General features: G+C 43.5%; 1 protein-coding gene across 1 annotated transcript; it reads left to right on the top strand.

Moving 5' to 3' along the window:
• The first annotated feature begins 66 nt into the window (after positions 1–66).
• LOC144700215 (Tetratricopeptide repeat (TPR)-like superfamily protein) lies at positions 67–2,233 on the top strand. Its single transcript, XM_078571667.1, has one exon. It carries the CDS (start codon positions 67–69, stop codon positions 1,762–1,764), a length of 1,698 nt encoding a protein of 565 aa, XP_078427793.1. The 3' UTR covers positions 1,765–2,233.
• The last annotated feature ends 14,714 nt before the right edge of the window (positions 2,234–16,947 follow it).

Here is a 16,947-nt window from a genome sequence, read left to right as displayed (position 1 = left end):
TAAACCGTTGGTGCTGTAATATATCACGGGAGAAACCCTGCCGCGTGGGATTCCGTCCGAGGCACCATGGCGGCGACAAGGGTGGGGCTCTGCTTCGAGCGGGCGCGCGCCATCGACCGGCTCCGGCTGCTGCTCCGCCGCCACGACCCATCGGCGCCGCTGGACCTCCCGCCCGCGATCCCGCACTCGGTGGCCCTGCCGGCGCTCCGGTCGGCCCCCTCCCCGGACCACGCGCTCCTCTTCTTCGAAGCGCTGCAGTCGGCCTCCCCGTCCCCTCTCCCCGCCCCCTTCCTCCACACCCTCGCCCGCACCCTCGCCCTGTCCGGCCGCGCCGCGGACCTCCACTCCCTCCTCTCCCCCGCCGCCGCCGTCTCCCCCATGGACCGCCTCCGCTGGTTCTCCGCCGCCGGCGACCGCGCCGCCGCTCTCGCCGCCTGGGCCGCCGTCCAATCCGCCGCCGCCGCCCGCCGCCGCCGCCCCCCCACCGAGTCCTACAACCTCCTCATCTCCCTCCACGCCGCCGCCGGCTCCCACTCCGCCGCCGTCCAAACCTTCCACTCCCTCTTACACGACGGCGGCAACCCCAACTCCCGCACCTTCACCGTCGTCATCGAGCACCTCGCCGCCGCCGGCAACGTCGCCGCCGCCGCCGAGGTCTTCTCCAGACTCCCGTCCATGCGCGTCCAGCGGACTTCCAAGCAGTACTCCGTCCTCGCCGCCGCCTTCGCCGCCGCCGGGGACTCCGCCGCCGCCCTCAACCTTCTCCAGGAGTCATACGCCGACGGCATCCCCCCTCCCGGCTCCGACCTCGACGACGATGACGAGGACGACGAGATGACGGGGGGGTTACGGCCGTGGCTGGACGCGAGGGAGCTGGCGGCGGCGCTGGAGGACTGGGACGAGGAGGAGGTGGCGGCGTTGGAGGCGGCGCGGCTGGTCTGGACGCCGGGCCTGGTCCGCAAGTTCCTGCGCGGATTCAAGAAGGCGACCGCGGTGTGGAGGTTCTTCTGCTGGGCGAGCCGGCGGCTCGCGCCGGACCGGGAGACGGTGGGGAGGATGGCCGCGATCCTGGCTCGGGCCGGGGAGGCGGCGCTGGCGGCGCGGCTGCTGGACAAGGCGAGAGCCGACGGGCTCTCCCTCCCGTTCGCGACCGTCCGTCTCGTCATCGACTTCCTCGGCCTCGCCGGGGACGGCGGCGCCGCCGCCGGCGTCTACTCCGCGGCGGAGTCTCTCGCCGGGCCGCTCTCGGACGCGCAGAAGCGGCTGCTCTGCGGGTCCGCGGCGCGGGCGCTGGCCAAGTGCAAGAGGGGAGGGGAGGCGATGGAGGTGGTGGAGATGGCTGTGGAGGAGGGGGTGGTGCCCGACGCGCAGACCTTCGCCGGGTTGGTGGAGTTTTTCGCGGGGGAGGGGGACCAGGCGGGGCTGCGCAAGGCGGTGGCGGCGGCGCGGCGGTGCGGGGTCCGCGCCGACGGGTTCGTGGGAAGGGTCCTGGCGCGCGCCCATGTGAAGGCCGGGCGCGCCGCGCTGGCCATGAGAGTGGTGGAGGATATGCTGAACTCGGGGGTGGCGCCGGACGAGGGGACGAAAGAGTTGGTGGTGAGGGCGCTGTGGAAGGAGGGGAAGCTCCGGGAGGCGGCGTACGTGGAGCGGCGCGCGGGGGAGGTGCGCGGCGGGCTCCCCCTCGCCGTCTCTGGCCATGTCTGGACTGTGAGCACCGCCGATCTGCTCTCGGTTTACGACCTCTACCGGAGTAGCTTTTCTTGAGGCCTTTTCTTTGACGTGGGGTGCTCTGCTCTTCACAAGTCTTCACTTATGAATGAACACCAACAGCTGCGCAGGAGAGGCGATGGCTCTCTCCAAGCTCACCCAGTAATGGTGATGCAGGACTAAATGGACAAGCCAAAAGTTATTGGACATGGAGGAAATTGATGGTGATGGTGGTGGTGGTGGCCAAGATGATGACGACAGTGATGGAAATATTGATGGTGACAGCAAAGACAGTAATGGAAATGACAGTGACTGGGGACGGCCATGTTGTTCTGTTCTTTTGGTGCGAATTTGTGCGATCTGTTTGTTCTGTTTGGTTTTCCGAACAGAACAAAAACAAATTAGAACAGAACATCACACAGACCCGTGTGCGGTTCTTTTGTTCGCTTTGTGCGAATTTTGTTCGTTTTTTGAAAAAAAAAGAACATAACAAAGAACAAAACCCTGTGCGGATCTTTTGTGCGAATTTTTTGTTCGTTTACAACGAACAGAACAGAACGACCATGTCTGGGGACAACTATCTATTCCTTGAAGAGAAGAACTGGATATATGGATGCTTAAGCTTGAGCTTTACCCATCACCAGGAGTGGATGAATGGCATTGAACTCGTGTAGTAGCTCCAAAGGAGGACCAAAAGAAAGGAGATGTTGCTTGGATAGATGAAAACTGAAGGAGAATATGGCTTTAGCGAGAAGAGAGACAATGAGAGAGTGAAGCACCATGAGGCAGCTTGAGGTAGAATGGAGAGAGTAGCAGAAAAGAGAAATGAAAATGTTGTATTTCCCGTAGGCAACAAGCCCTACGGGCAATGTGATTATTGTGTCATTATCACTTTGAATCTGAATTTCATCTAGATGTGGATTATTGGCTTCTTGGCCTGTTGTGACTAGATACATATTATGATCAGATTGATCTGATGTCCCAACATAGAATGGAACATGTTCATGACATGTAACGTCCAAGGTCATATAATGTCTACAATCCTTATGGTCATAACAATGATATCCTTTTTGGGTCATAGAATAATCGATAAAGATACAAATGAGTGCTCAATGCTCTAATTTCTTAGTGGTATAGTGATGTACATACACTGTGCAGCCAAAGACTTTTAATGGAAGATGAGATCATAATCAAACATTGGGCAGGTGTAGTTCAAGTTCGCCAATGGGGATTTTATTTTCTAGTACTCTTGTAGGCCATGTATTTAACAAATGGGTATCAATCAACAAAGTATCACCCCATGGGCAATGAGAGACCCGGTAATGAGAGATGATTGCGGATGATTGCGGATAATGAGAGACCCGGTAACATCCAATAGGTGCTTATTCTTCTGCTCACCGACTCCATTCCGTTGAGGGGTATTTACACATGAAGTCTCATGTACCACACCATGTTCTTGAAAGAAACTATGTAATTCATGGTTTAAATTATCCATAGCATTATTTGATTGATATCGTTTGACTCTTGTGTTAAATTGTAAGTGGACTACTTTAAAGTATCCAATGATTATATGAACATAATTTGATTTTTGAGGCATTAAGAATACACAAGTCATTCTTTTGCAATCATCTGTAAAGGTGATAAAGCAACAATTGCTGCATGTAGTCAGACTAGCAGAGGGCCCCCATATATCACTATGAATCAATTCAAATGGCTGTAAACTTCTTCTAAGAGAGAGAGAGGGTAGTGAGCATACATGTGCTTAGCCAAGTGACAAGTTTCACAAACAAAATCCAAAGAGTTTAACTAAGTACAGACTTTGGGAAAAAATAAATGCAACGTTGAAAGATATAGGTGTCCGTGATGTAGGACGACTAGGAATTGGACGACTAGAGGGACGGAGAAATGATAAGGACGGATGGAAGACAATGGATGGATTGGGTGAGGGAGGAATAAAACAGACCACAGAAATCCACATGGTCGAGTTCGGAGTTTAAAACTGATGAAATACTGGTGGTGTAGCTCCGATCCTCGTCGAGGGCGGGAGTACTGTCTTCACCCACCGCGACGATACCGAAGCACCAAAATCAATACCCCAATTCACGTCATGATAGAAACTCTCGAAGAGAATTGTAGGAAAATCCAAATCAAAATAAATCTGATGGCGGTGGAGACTTCTTGTGGAATACTGGACGGAGAACACTACGACAACAAAGAGTTCAGGCGTACCTTGGCACCGTAGTGCGTGAAGAGGCTGCGGGGAATTCTGATCGAGACAAGTCCGGGCAAATCCGAGCGTTGAGCGGCCCACTGGACGAGAAGACTAGGCGTTCCAGGCATTGTACGGCCCTAGCGGAGAGCGAGACGGACAAACAAGCACGGATGGAGTAAGCTGGCGCGGGGCGGTGGCCTTGGGCGGCAGCAGCCCTTGGCAGCCTGGGCGGTGGCCTTGGGCGGACTAGGGCGGGCTGCCCTGGGCGGCCTGGGGTGGCGCCTTGGGCGGCCCTCCTTGGGTGGCCTGGGTGGCAGCCATGGGAGGGCGAGGGAGGGAGGGAGGGAGAGAGAGAGAGAGAGAGAGAGAGAGAGGGAGAGAGAGAGAGAGAGAGAGAGAGAGAGAGAGAGAGAGAGAGAGAGAGAGAGAGAGAGAGAGAGAGAGAGAGAGAGAGAGAGAGAGAGGGAGAGAGAGAGAGAGAGAGAGAGAGAGAGAGAGAGAGAGAGAGAGAGAGAGAGAGCGAGAGAGAGAGAGAGAGAGAGAGAGAGGGAGGGAGGGAGAGGGAGAGGGGAAGAGAGGGGGAAGGCCGGCAATGCAATGCGGCGGCGGCGGCGATAGCGGTGGCGGTGCTAGGGTTGGAGGAGGGATAGGAAGGCTAGGCAGTCCTCCAAGAAGAGTTAAAAAAAAACTCGATTCTTGAATAATGACTGCCTAATTATATCTTGAGACAATGGCCTATACATATAGGCCTTGGATGAAAGAGAAACTACAACTTAACGATGAAAAATTAAAGATTAGAAATTAAAGACGAGGGACGTGCTTCGTGTCACTCCAAGGGGCAGTTGTTGATCTGTCGTTGGCGACGTGCCATGATGCACGTAGGAGCGTGCGTGCGTGGAGACGTGCGTAACGCTGGTTTGTTGAGTTTATCAGATGACGGTTGCGGCGTGTCCGTGACAGAGGCGTTGACTTCAGTTGACTGTGGCGGTGTGTCCGTAGCGGAGACTTTGACTTCGGTTGATGGTGGCGGCACGTCCGGTGTCGATGCATTGGCGTCCACGCCACCAGTCCGAGTCATTGATAAAGCAATAATGGACGTGGTACCTTAAAAGGCCTTCATGATGGAATTATAATTGCACGGTTCAGCTCGCTCCTCAAGGTCGTGACATTTTGTAACGAGTCAAACCCTTTGCCTAGTAGTCTGATTCACAAGAAAAAGTTATATTTAGTAATAATCTAGTTGTTTATCATGGACTTTCTCAGCCGGCGTAGGGAAATCAAATTGGCTAATTAACACAGTACATTGAGGGTTCCTTTAAAGGAATAATATTTTGAATATGAATACTGTCAATGCTAGTAAATGGAATCATATGGCCATTAACAATCAAAACTTTATGAGTAGATGAGAAGGGACTGTAATCACTAGAGAAGTGTTTATGCAGAGTCATGTGATCGGTGACTCTTGAATCAATGATCTAGAGATCAGGTGATCAGTATGGTTCATCGTGTGCTTTTTGAGATCTTAAACAAGTAAAAGTATAAGGGATTGTACCAGATGAAACAATGGTGGGTACGATAGATGCATCAGCCATCATTTGACACATATGGTCTAGTTCATGTTTTATCTTTTAACCTCATCTATAGAGCTAGCTAGGGACATATTGGGGCTTTCCCTGAATGAAGATCCCTGTGACTGGACATCCATCCCACTGATTGTTTGCTCATGTGGAAGTCTCTAGGGAATCTTGTCATGCATCAGACCCAAAAAGGTTTTCTTCTGATTAGGTTGTGGATTCATGTAGACTTTCCAACACATATCCTTTGTATGGTGTAGTTGACCATAATGATTGCACCACATATGTGCCTTAAGAACATCTTCAATAGATATCATCTAGCCCCTCTAATTTGTCAAGCCACTACTTGGTGGTTTCTTTGTGAAGGTTTCGATCTTGAAGGCGATGGTTTCTTGGATATGGTCTATGATCATTGGCTGCAGAAAAATCTCTTCTCAGATGACCAGACTGAAAAAACTTCTTCAAAGGTAGGAGTTCTTCCTTTGTTAGTAAGGTCTTAAGTGCGTCAAATTATGCATTCAACTCTGATATAAGCTTGTGAACTTGGTCTTCTAGAACATGCAATCTTTCCTCTAAGTCAGGATTTTATACTGGTTTATAATGTTCTAATTCATTCCAGATTGCTTCTAATGCTGACTGTCACACGTTCAAATCTCGAGCTAGGTTTCTTGCTCGGAAATGGCGTGTGCCGGCCTCAGTGCTTGGAGCAGAACACTGAGCAGCCTTGATCTCTTGCAGCGGAAGCTTTGCAGATTGCTTAAGATCGCTTAGAAGGGGTTAGAGGAGATGGTGGTGCTAGGCACTGTAGGGAATAGGGTCATTGCATTCATATCATAAAGAGTACATCATCATTGGGGATAATTACATGGGGGAAGACGAGGGGTGATACAATGAACGAGACGAGGTGCCTTGTGCTGAGGTAATGTCTCCACACCACCTCAGGGCCGCCGCTCTGCGCGCGCGCGCCCGCTCTATCGCTACGCAAGTGAGCCGGGCTGGGCGCCGCGTGCCCGCGGGCCTGGCGATCACACATGTCACCCCTGCCTTGACGATCACACATGCCACCAGCACCCGTGTCAACAATCTAGCGCGTAGTCTGCGCGACGCCGCCGCATTCGATGCCCTCGAGCTGGGCCTATGCGCCCAGCACTACATGTAGGAGCGCTACGCACCCGCTGTTCCGTCTCGGCGCTCTCTGTGCGCCACATGCCTTTGTCTCCTGGCAGGAGGTCTCCCGGCCCCGTGCCCCGCACACGCAATGCGCGTGCTGCCCGCGCGGTCGCTGCGCGGCACCTCGCACAACTCCACGCGCTGCAACCATGGCACGCCGCCCGGCTTGCGCGTCCTGCACCCGCGCACAGTGCTTCCCGCTCCTGCGCGCAGCGCTCGGCGCTGGCGAGTGGCATTGGCGCGCGGCGCTTGGCGCACGCGGGCACACAACGATCAGCCCGCGCACCCAGCACGCGCAGACCGTACATGATCCATCTCCCCTTGGGCGTGGACGGACATGTGCACAGTCTACAATGTATCACCAGGTATAGTGGCAATGGCCTAAAAGATCAGGTATTTGGGCATCGCTACCTATAATGACTCAGTCCTTTAATGTCGTGAGCCGAAATAGAACGGACACACCCTCCCAATAAGCACGCAGGCCGCTGGGCAGGGAATGCCACCTAGTTAGGGGCCTAACACTGACACATACTCAAGCAATTGCATACCTCCTTGTCTGAGGGTAAGTGATTGCCAAACACGTACTGCTATGTAGGCTTTATCGACACTTGGAGTGGTCTGATGAAATTTTCCTAGACATCATTCACGTATAATTATCGTTGCTGACTCACATAGTAGATTCCATGGGCTCAATGCGCCATGCCTTTAAGAAGGCATCATCTTCCAACCCACCCTTCATAAAGAGGGTTAGAGGAATGATGGACAAGTTGTAAGATGTATGAGCTTTCTCTGTCCTTTGAAGATTCTTTCTCACATATTCTGACCACTCTAACAATTTGCATCCCTTCAGCTTGAATATCTCAAGGGCCTTAGGCAAGTCATAACATGACTTTACATAATCAGCAGAGTGTTAAGAAACGTGAGATGTCCCGTAACCAAGAAGATAGAAGTAGAGAAGAAGAAGAGAGAATGGGCATCTCACGATCTTCATCAACAAGCCATTTAGGCTGAAACAAAAGAGAGAAAAAGAGATAGACGTGGATAAGAGGATAGACAGGGCGACGGGCAGAGCCGCCGCCCTGGGAGACGCAATGTAGTAAGAAAAGCCTCATTGATCTAATGTATTACACAGTTATTTATAGGCCTTAATATGACCATTGTGCAATTGACCGTTGTTGATCCTCTGTTGAGAAATAGCAAGTTGACCGTTGTACTGCTATTTTGAAATAGCAGCAGTCGACCGTTATCAGCAGTCGAACATTGTCCGCCTCTTCAGACTGGTGCATTGTTATCTCCTTAACACAGAGAAGAGTAGGGGAATAGGTGAGAGTTGGACTTTCATGCTATCATGCATGGTCTTACTCATACAAATCAAGGGTTCAAAATAAGAATTGCATGTCAGAAAAAAAACTCTCCAAAAATGTGGCTAGATCCAACAAATATGCGCTCTCCCTTGGATAGGACTATGGCTCAAACCAATTTGGGTTACGACCAAAAAATATCAGCTCTACCTGGGATTGGCCTATAGCTCAAACAAACTAGGGTTATAGCTCTCCAAAAAAGGAATTAAGACCAACAAATGATCTCTCTTCTGAAAAAGGTCTACAACTCAGATCCCAAAATGATGCTTCAACATTTTCTGTAACACCACCGCTTTGAAGCCAAAAAAGGGAAAAATATTCTATTGTATAAAAATCATTTTCTAATGAATATAACATGTTTTAGTGCCAGATCCCAATTAACCAAAGCAAAGAGGAAAGGAGCAACATAAGAAACAGATAGTAGAGTACCCACAGATGGAATCCCAGATGTAGGTGGAAAAAGAATAACCACAGTTGGGCGTCCCTCACTGATACCATCAAGGAGAATATGGCTTCAGCTAGAAGAGAGACAATGAAAGTGTGAAGCACTGTGAGGCAGCTTGAGGGAGAATGGAGAGAGCATCAGCATATACACATCAAGTGGCCATGGGCGAGTAGCTTTGAGAGCTTTGAGAGTCTTGTTCAGCAAAAAAGAGAAACAAAAATGTATTTCCTATAGGCAAAAAGTCCTAACTTGTACAGAATGATTGTGCCCATTAATTCTTAGTGAGACACTTTAGGTTGTACAACAGTAAAAAAAGAGAAAAGGATTTAGAGATAATTATACTAACTTATAGAGTAAAGTAATAAAAGGTAAAAAATAAAAGGTAGCCTCATCAACAAAAACCATATCGGTTGTGATGTTAATTTCCAAGTATGACAAAACTAGGGTACCTCAACAGATAAGGGAAAAGAAACAAGAGATCCATCAAATGTTGGTAGGGATAAGGGTGACCTACTCACTATAAGAGAGTGGCATTGTGATGGCGGCTGCTGGTGGTGATTCACGGAAGCATCTGTACAAATTTATTTTCCTTGTCATAGACTTAATTGTGACATTTTTAAGGACATAAGAAAATAAGTAAACCATTCAAAGAAATGAGCTGGATAACTGGGCGCTTATGCCCGAATGTCATGCTCCAATTGCTCCCCATCACCATGAGTGGATAAATTGCACTCTAATGATGTATTCCAATGGGTGCCTAGACTTGAAAGGAACAAAGAAGAGATACATTACCCACATAATGAAAGTCATAAAAATTATGCTTCTTAAATACAATTATGAAAAACATGGGTAGCTCCAAGCAGAAGCAATTGAAAGAAGAGTTCCATCCCCCAAAAAAGAATATTCCTTACTGGAAACCATATCAATTGTGTCATTTAATTCCAAGTATGAAAAAATATAGCTGCACGTAGAAGAGTGATATAAATTTAGCAAAAGGATTAACTAATGTCAATATATATGATAAGAAATATATATTACAGGATGATTGTAACTTGGAAATTTATGACAAACATTTATTCCAATTCAGAAACACATTACATAAGGTAGCGGTAAAAGCTGCCATTATTTTAATTGCAATGAAATCTTAATAGTTTCATAGAATTTTAAAATATTTTTCTTGTCAAGAAGTAGAGATGGAGGTCCACTTCCATCAATGTTTTTCTTTTCTTGTTACATACTTTAGGTGCGTAGATTCAAAACTAGTCTACAGCCTAGCTCCTTACCTACAATTTGGCACCCATATGTGGCCTTTGTAGGTATTCAGGCTAATAATCCCAACTCTGCTTGAATCCTTAATCCTGATGTAAATCATATATAATGTGCGTATTCATTGAATTTGCAAATAATGGTACATAATCATTAATATATGATGCTTAAGTTAAACAAAGCTAGGTAGGGCTAGTCAATAATAATCATATTATAGTTGTAAACCAAGAAAATTAGTGAAAAGTGGTTGAAATCGACAAATGTAGAGAAAATAATAATGATATAAATAAAATATAATTAGGAATTTTAATAAATAGTACATTACTTGTGTTTATATTCGGTTTATCATTAGTCACCTTACAGTTTTCTTTGCATCATACTACAGCCCACGTGACTATAGTCACATGTGCCTATTGTAATTGATTTATTCTATCATATGAGTTAGATAAAATGAGTGAGACAATGTTATCTTAGGAAGGACAAGTATGTCTCACAAAAGATGGTGGATACTTGAAATTATTTTTTCTCTATAAACCTTAGTAGAACCAATTTTTCTCTCTATTATATAATGCAAACAATGTTTGTATATCCTATATTTCACTTTTTTATTTTTCAAATATATATCTCAAAATACTCAAAATAAAGCATTGTTTATTCTTTCTTCTTATCAGTATGGATAACATTCAGACCATTAGTGAAGAGACGCTAATGCCAGTGTCTAGTAGTATATTGCTCCCCTAGACTCATCTGGGGTGGAGACCGGACCACTTGAGGTTGTGCACAATGAAATATCTCACGGGGGAAGGGGAGAAAATCCAACCATTGTTGAACAAATGTGTCATTATAGATTAATTTGCATCAATTGATCATGGGTAATTTCTCTGATATTTATATATGTTTATGCATGACAAGAATTATAAATGTGTGTTATCACGATGAAAATGATGAAAATTGTTTTTATAGAAAAATTGTGATTTGTATGTATTTAAAGGTATTTAAGGATTCTTTGACATCACATTCTTAAAGAAATTAATTTTCTGATTTGAAATTAAAATTTCTGACATCATACTGTCAGAAACTGTTATGGATTTTTTGACATTATGTTCATGGAGATATCATTTTTATAAGTCAGAATAATTATCTATTATGTTTTTATGACTTAATATTTAGTTCACAAAGATTATTTAGTATATTTAAGATCTTAAAGTCGCACCCCCCTCGTGCTGCCATTTGATTCAACTGAATGGAGACCAATCAAGAGCTTCAGCAATGCTTAGTACAACTAATCATTGGGAAAATGTATCATCATGGAATTAAAAAACACAATGCCATATGCCCAATAATTGGCTGACAAGTTTTTTTTATTTTTGTCTAAGGGGACCTGGATCAATTGAAAAAGAGACCAGTTATATGGATAGAATATTCCTGTTTTGTCCTACTCATATGATGAGTATGGTCAATTTAATGGCCATTCCTGTAGAGACATTAAAGGTAGATATAGGTGTATGAATATCTGATTGATATTATACCTTGTGTTGATCAAATGAATTCATGTCACTTAGACACCAAAGGTGCCCATGAGATTAGACACCGAAGGCACCTTGTGGATAGATGATTGTGTTTTGACAATGACCTATGTCTCTATTGAAGGGATTTTAAATTATCTTAGTTCAGATGTAGTAACATGACCATGAAAATGATTGTGTGGTCAAGACTTGATCATCTACCCTTGTTATTTAAGGAGATTGACTGAAGGAAAATGCTGTAATTTAATCACTAGCCAGCATGGTAGAAAGATCATCGTAGGTATTATTTGAAAATTCGGGTTTGATAACTAACCATAATCTAAGTCATTTGGGAGTCTAGCATGGATGAAGGACTATATATAGATGGTGATTTATGATGGTGAAAGTTCCATGAGAGAATTGATATACCCCCTAGGGTTGGAAAATTGGCCGATTGATTGGGTTAAAGTCCTTGATAAATTAATCTATATTTGATATAGTTAATTAATAAAGTCATCCCAATAAAGGTTATTGGGACATAAGTTTTTTAACTAAACTAATGCATATTCCTAAAGAGTCACACGTAAAAGATTTTTGGATGTTGGTGAGTAGACTCTAAATTCATGGACTTTTAATTGAATATTTCTAGGTATCGAGATTTTTGTGGACTTTTCCCAAGGATTTTTTAGAAAATTTCTGGACATTGTAAATAGAAGGGGTACCCTCATTTGATACCCATATAAGTTAGTTTGAGGACCCCTTCTCTCCCTTTTCCCTAAGTGTTATTTCTATTAAGACTTGATGGAGAGGAAATCAAATTTCCAAAAAAAATGGACAGGGAAGGAGATCCAGTACTCTAAAGATCGTGAGGTTACTGCCAAGCTTTCATCAACCTTCTCCTTCCTCTCCAGCTTCTCCCTGTCCTGAAGCTCTGTTGTCTTGGGTTTTGGCCAAAAAACTCTTAACTTTGATTGAATGGGATAGCGCCTTAAAGGCCAGACAGAGTGAGAGGGGTGGACCCCATGTTACTTTAACAAAATGAGCTACTTATAACATATGGCCCATTAGTACATAAAGAAGAACAGAAACATAAATAAATGTCTTTCTAACATCTTCCCTCCCCCCCCCAAGTTGGGTGTGAATATTCATCATGCCTATCTTGGAGACGAGTCTCTAGAATTGGGGCTTTGGTGAAGATGTTAGGAACTTTCTTTTATGACCTGACAAACTGAGGTGTGATAACTCTTACATCATTTTTTGTTTTCATGAAAAGCCAAATATGGGTTTTTTGACAATTCCTCACAGCCTTTCTCAATGGAATTGGCCATCCTAGGTCTTCCTCTCCGTGACCAATGACTGCACCAGTTTTGGGAGTCCCAATAGATGGTTCAATACTTAACTATTTATTTTATATTGGGACATCGCCAACGTCAACTTCAACTTCACTAGACAAAATTGGGTCCTTCATTGTCTCTTGTACCTCCAATGTCTGTTCTTAGACTAGTGACAACATTTCATCTAATTCATCAAATCTTCTAAAGTATGACTCTGGCTGGCCACCTTCATGCACAATGGCTACACCACACTTAGAATTCCCATTGGCAGAGGTAGGAACCGGAAGTCTTGCTGCAAACTTTAGAAGTTACATTTGTGTCCCCCTTCTCATCGACAAACAACATCTACTTCTCCTTGAGTGTCACATCTGTTATGACAAAAAATCTTCTTGACCTTCAGTGATGGCACTTGTAAACCTTTTGAGTATTAGAGTACCCAAAAAACGCACACTTGATTACCCTCGGATCAAGCTTTCCTACATTCATGTGACCATACACAACACACCCAAATATCATGCACATCATTCCAGTCCTCAATGTCACCTGAAGATAGGTGGAGGACATAAGGTCAATTGGAATCTTATACCCAATTACCTTTGTTGGAGTTTTATTAATGAGATAGATTATAGTTGATACTACTTCTCCCCAGCATGACTTGGACATTCTTGGAAGAGTAGAGCCTGTATGTTGCAAGTATATGTCCAATTCTCTTTTCATCCACCCCATTATGTAGAGGAATGTTGACACATGAAGATTCATGAAGAATCTGGTCACAGTAGGTATTAACTGTGAAGTTGAAGCACTCCCTAGCACTATCTAATTAGAATCGTTTGATCCTTGCACCAAATTTATCATTAACTCTTTCACAAAATTTCACAATCACATATGATACTTCTGCTTAGACTTCAAAAAATATAGCCAGGTTAATCGGGTGTAGTCATCTGCAAAGAGCACAAACCATTTATGCCCCGTAAGAAAGAGTTACTGGGCATGGGCCCCACACATCACTATGAAAAGAATAAAATGGAGTCAAACTTCTATCATTTAGACTTTTAAAAGATACCCTTTGGTGCCTAGGCAATTCGCAAGCATCACAAAACATTGTACTAACATCAAGTCCTTCAAAACAGATGGAAAACAGAGTTTGAGTAACTCAAAAGAGGGATGGCCCATGTGCTTGTGCAGCAGCAGACCTTGATTCATGGCCAGAGGAAGCTTAACGAACATGAGACAATTGACAAGGTAGCCTTCGAGGAACAGCAAGCCATCTTCTCTTCTACCTGATGAAGTCTTCTTCCCGATTACCTTGTCATAGAGGAAATGCCCAATATTATCAACAAACCTCCATCCACTCTCATCAACTAACTTCTGCAATGAAATCAGTCTTTCCCTGAGGTTTACCTTTAGCATCTATTTTTGGTTTGATTTTCCACCTGGCTGAGATATTCCAGTCGGATCTCCATGGAAAGTCCTAGAATCACTTTTCTTAGTGGAGAATGCTCCAGATATTCCATCTTCCCCTAGTGCATCTGGAGTAAGCTCCATTCTCTTTTTTTCATCTAAGAGCATTCCAATAGCCTCACCAAATTCTGGAAGCCACCCATGATTAGACATGGTCGTTCGGTTCATTTCGTGCGAAGTGGAGTGAATTGTGCATTCTGTTTGGACTTCCAAATAGAACAAACTTGGAAACCAATATATTAATAATTAAACATAGTAATTATACCACTTATATTAAGAATTAAATATACTTATTTTATTTTCCAAATCGTATTAAAATCCTTCTAAATGTGCGAATTTAGTGCGTTGTGCGGTGGGCTTTTCCTCACAAAAGCGCACCACACTCCACACAAGCCATTTTGTGCATGCAAAAATTCGCACACTTGGTGCGAATTTTCGCACCGCACCGCACGACCATCTCTACAGCTCTAAGCCATACTCATAGCTCTAGAGCCGGATTCGGATGAGGATCAGAGTGAAGGCGGATATAGGAGGCGGGATTTTTCAAAATTTTAAGTATTTGGTATGTTATTTTTCTAAGAATTTGGTACATTTTTAAGTAGGACTTCAGTTTGTTTTCTCTCTTGATTTCACGGTCTGTGTCTTTCTTTAGTTCTTGAATATAATGGTTGATTGTTTTGTCCTCTTTTTAGTTCAATTGTTTTTGTTAGTTAGTTATGATTTTCAACGCATCAATATCTCCAATTGGATTAAAAGATTGTGTAACATCCCTTAAAGTTACCTAGGTGCTATGAACAAAAGGTAAACATTTTTTTTTCAAATTATTATTCGTGCAGTACCTATTATTTGGGATACTTATTTCCTGCATAGGTTTCAAAAAAAATTTAAATACACTAAAGGATTTACAAGTTATAATCTTGAAAACAAGTGATTTAATTGCAGACCCCATTAGTTCATCCTATAATATTAGCATCTATACCCTTGTATAGCACTATTTTAGCCATGCTCAAGGATCATATGAGGTCTAGTCTCCATGTGGATGACCTGGTTGAACATCATGAATTTTTTTTTGAAATTTATGTTTTGAATAATTTGCAAAAAGATCATTATCATTTGTCATTTATGAGCCGACCTACCCCCATATAAAGCTTGTGTACTAGGGTCCAGGATGGATTATTTTTATGTGGTTGTAGAAAATTGTAAGGAAAATCATTATCCATAAAGAAATTGTAACAGTAAAAAATAAATAAATTCATTCCCTCTAGGCCATAAAAATATCAGCACATATATATATGTGTGTAAATATATATGTGTGTCTTTGCACGTGTGTGTGTCTTTCCAGTGGTGTCAAAATATGAAGGTCTATATTTAATTTCTTATCTTTAAGTTGGGAAGACACATCTATAGATATTTTTATTACGAGGCATCTTATTTATGCATGAATATTTCATTTTTGTTTGAAAAAGTGACAGTACAACGACTCTTTCTGTGGCCGGATGAATGATAGAATGCATACACCCTCCAATGAGATGTAGATGCTGAATGTTTTTGTGGTTTGATATTTATTAAGGTGAAAAGTTATATTTCAATATAAGTTGATGTCCAAATGGGCTTTATGATTGCATGAAAATTTTAAATCAATAAATTGAAATTAAGAACATATTATGTAATCCCAGAAAAATCTCAATTCTTTCAGTCTGTACCTAATTTTAATCGCACAGGATCATTCAGCAAAATGGGTCCGTACAAGTCAAAGCTTGTCATGCAACAATATTGGGAAGTAAAAATAAACACACTGGGATATTACATGACCCTATATATTGAGGTTTGCCTATCCTGATGCCAATATCAGGTATTGTCAAGGGCAGGAATGATGTCCAATTTAACTATTATATGATGGGAGTGTCAAATATTGGATATTGTAATTGTAGCATTTGGGTTCTTATATAGTCATCTTGACGAATGTTTGATATTTAAATGTTGATATGGGCCTCACCAATTTGGTGGTTTGGATCATCCAAAATGTTGATCAGTCCACTGGACCCAAATGGCACCTGGATCAGGCTGATCCATATTCGAATTGGATCTGATTGATTTGGGAGTACGTTGATGGGTCATCTGATTGATTATTTGATTGATCAGATCGAATCTCTAACCTCTACCCTTGGTGGCTTAATGTCCAATCCCCTCTCTCAAGCATAACAAGTTAATGCAGTTCCATATCCAATGGATCCACCATTTTGACTGGCCTGCGTGTCCCATCCAGTTTGAGAATGGACTTGTTTATTTGCTTACTATGTTTCACCACTGACAGCATATGCCCCTTAATATTTTCTTTGCATTTATTTTTCTTTTAGGTAACTTTTCGATCTGTTTTCAATTTTGTTTACAATAGTTTGTTAACAGAAAGGCAACCCACTTACAAATCCAAATGCATGCACTGGTCTCGTTCCATACGATTATTTTGTAATAAATTTAGCGAACGAGTCCCAACACAACTGAGACTAAAACTAAAGCATTAATTGATGCGAACAGTATATCTCGTCTCTAAGACCTTGAAGTGTCTTTTCATTCATCGGGCATCCTCTTGAAGTGATACTATAAGTCTCTAGGTTGGAAACTTTCTTTTCTTGTTCCGTACATGAGATGTGTATTATTTGATTGAGGAAATAATCGCTCTTCATTGTATTTTATAAAATTAATGTTTTATTGTTTGTATTACGGGACTTTGACCTTGATGTGTTTTTTAGGTGTTAATATCGATTAAGTTCATGTGAGACTGTGCTTTCTAAGAGTTGGAATGATGAAACCTTTATTTTCTTGGTTGGTGCACGACATTTTTATTAAGTCATAGAGGAAATAATCAGTCTTGGCTGTATTTGGAAATTTTAGTGTTGTAAACTAGCTTGTTC

This window comes from Wolffia australiana, chromosome 2, assembly GCF_029677425.1.
Source record: "Wolffia australiana isolate 7733 chromosome 2, ASM2967742v1".
NCBI classification, from domain to species: domain Eukaryota; kingdom Viridiplantae; phylum Streptophyta; class Magnoliopsida; order Alismatales; family Araceae; genus Wolffia; species Wolffia australiana.
This window is presented reverse-complemented; position numbering and strand designations above follow the sequence as displayed.

Coding starts and splice junctions, on each gene's coding strand:
- LOC144700215 (XM_078571667.1), top strand. CDS start 67: ATGGCGGCGACAAGGGTGGGGCTCTGCTTCGAGCGGGCGCGCGCCATC.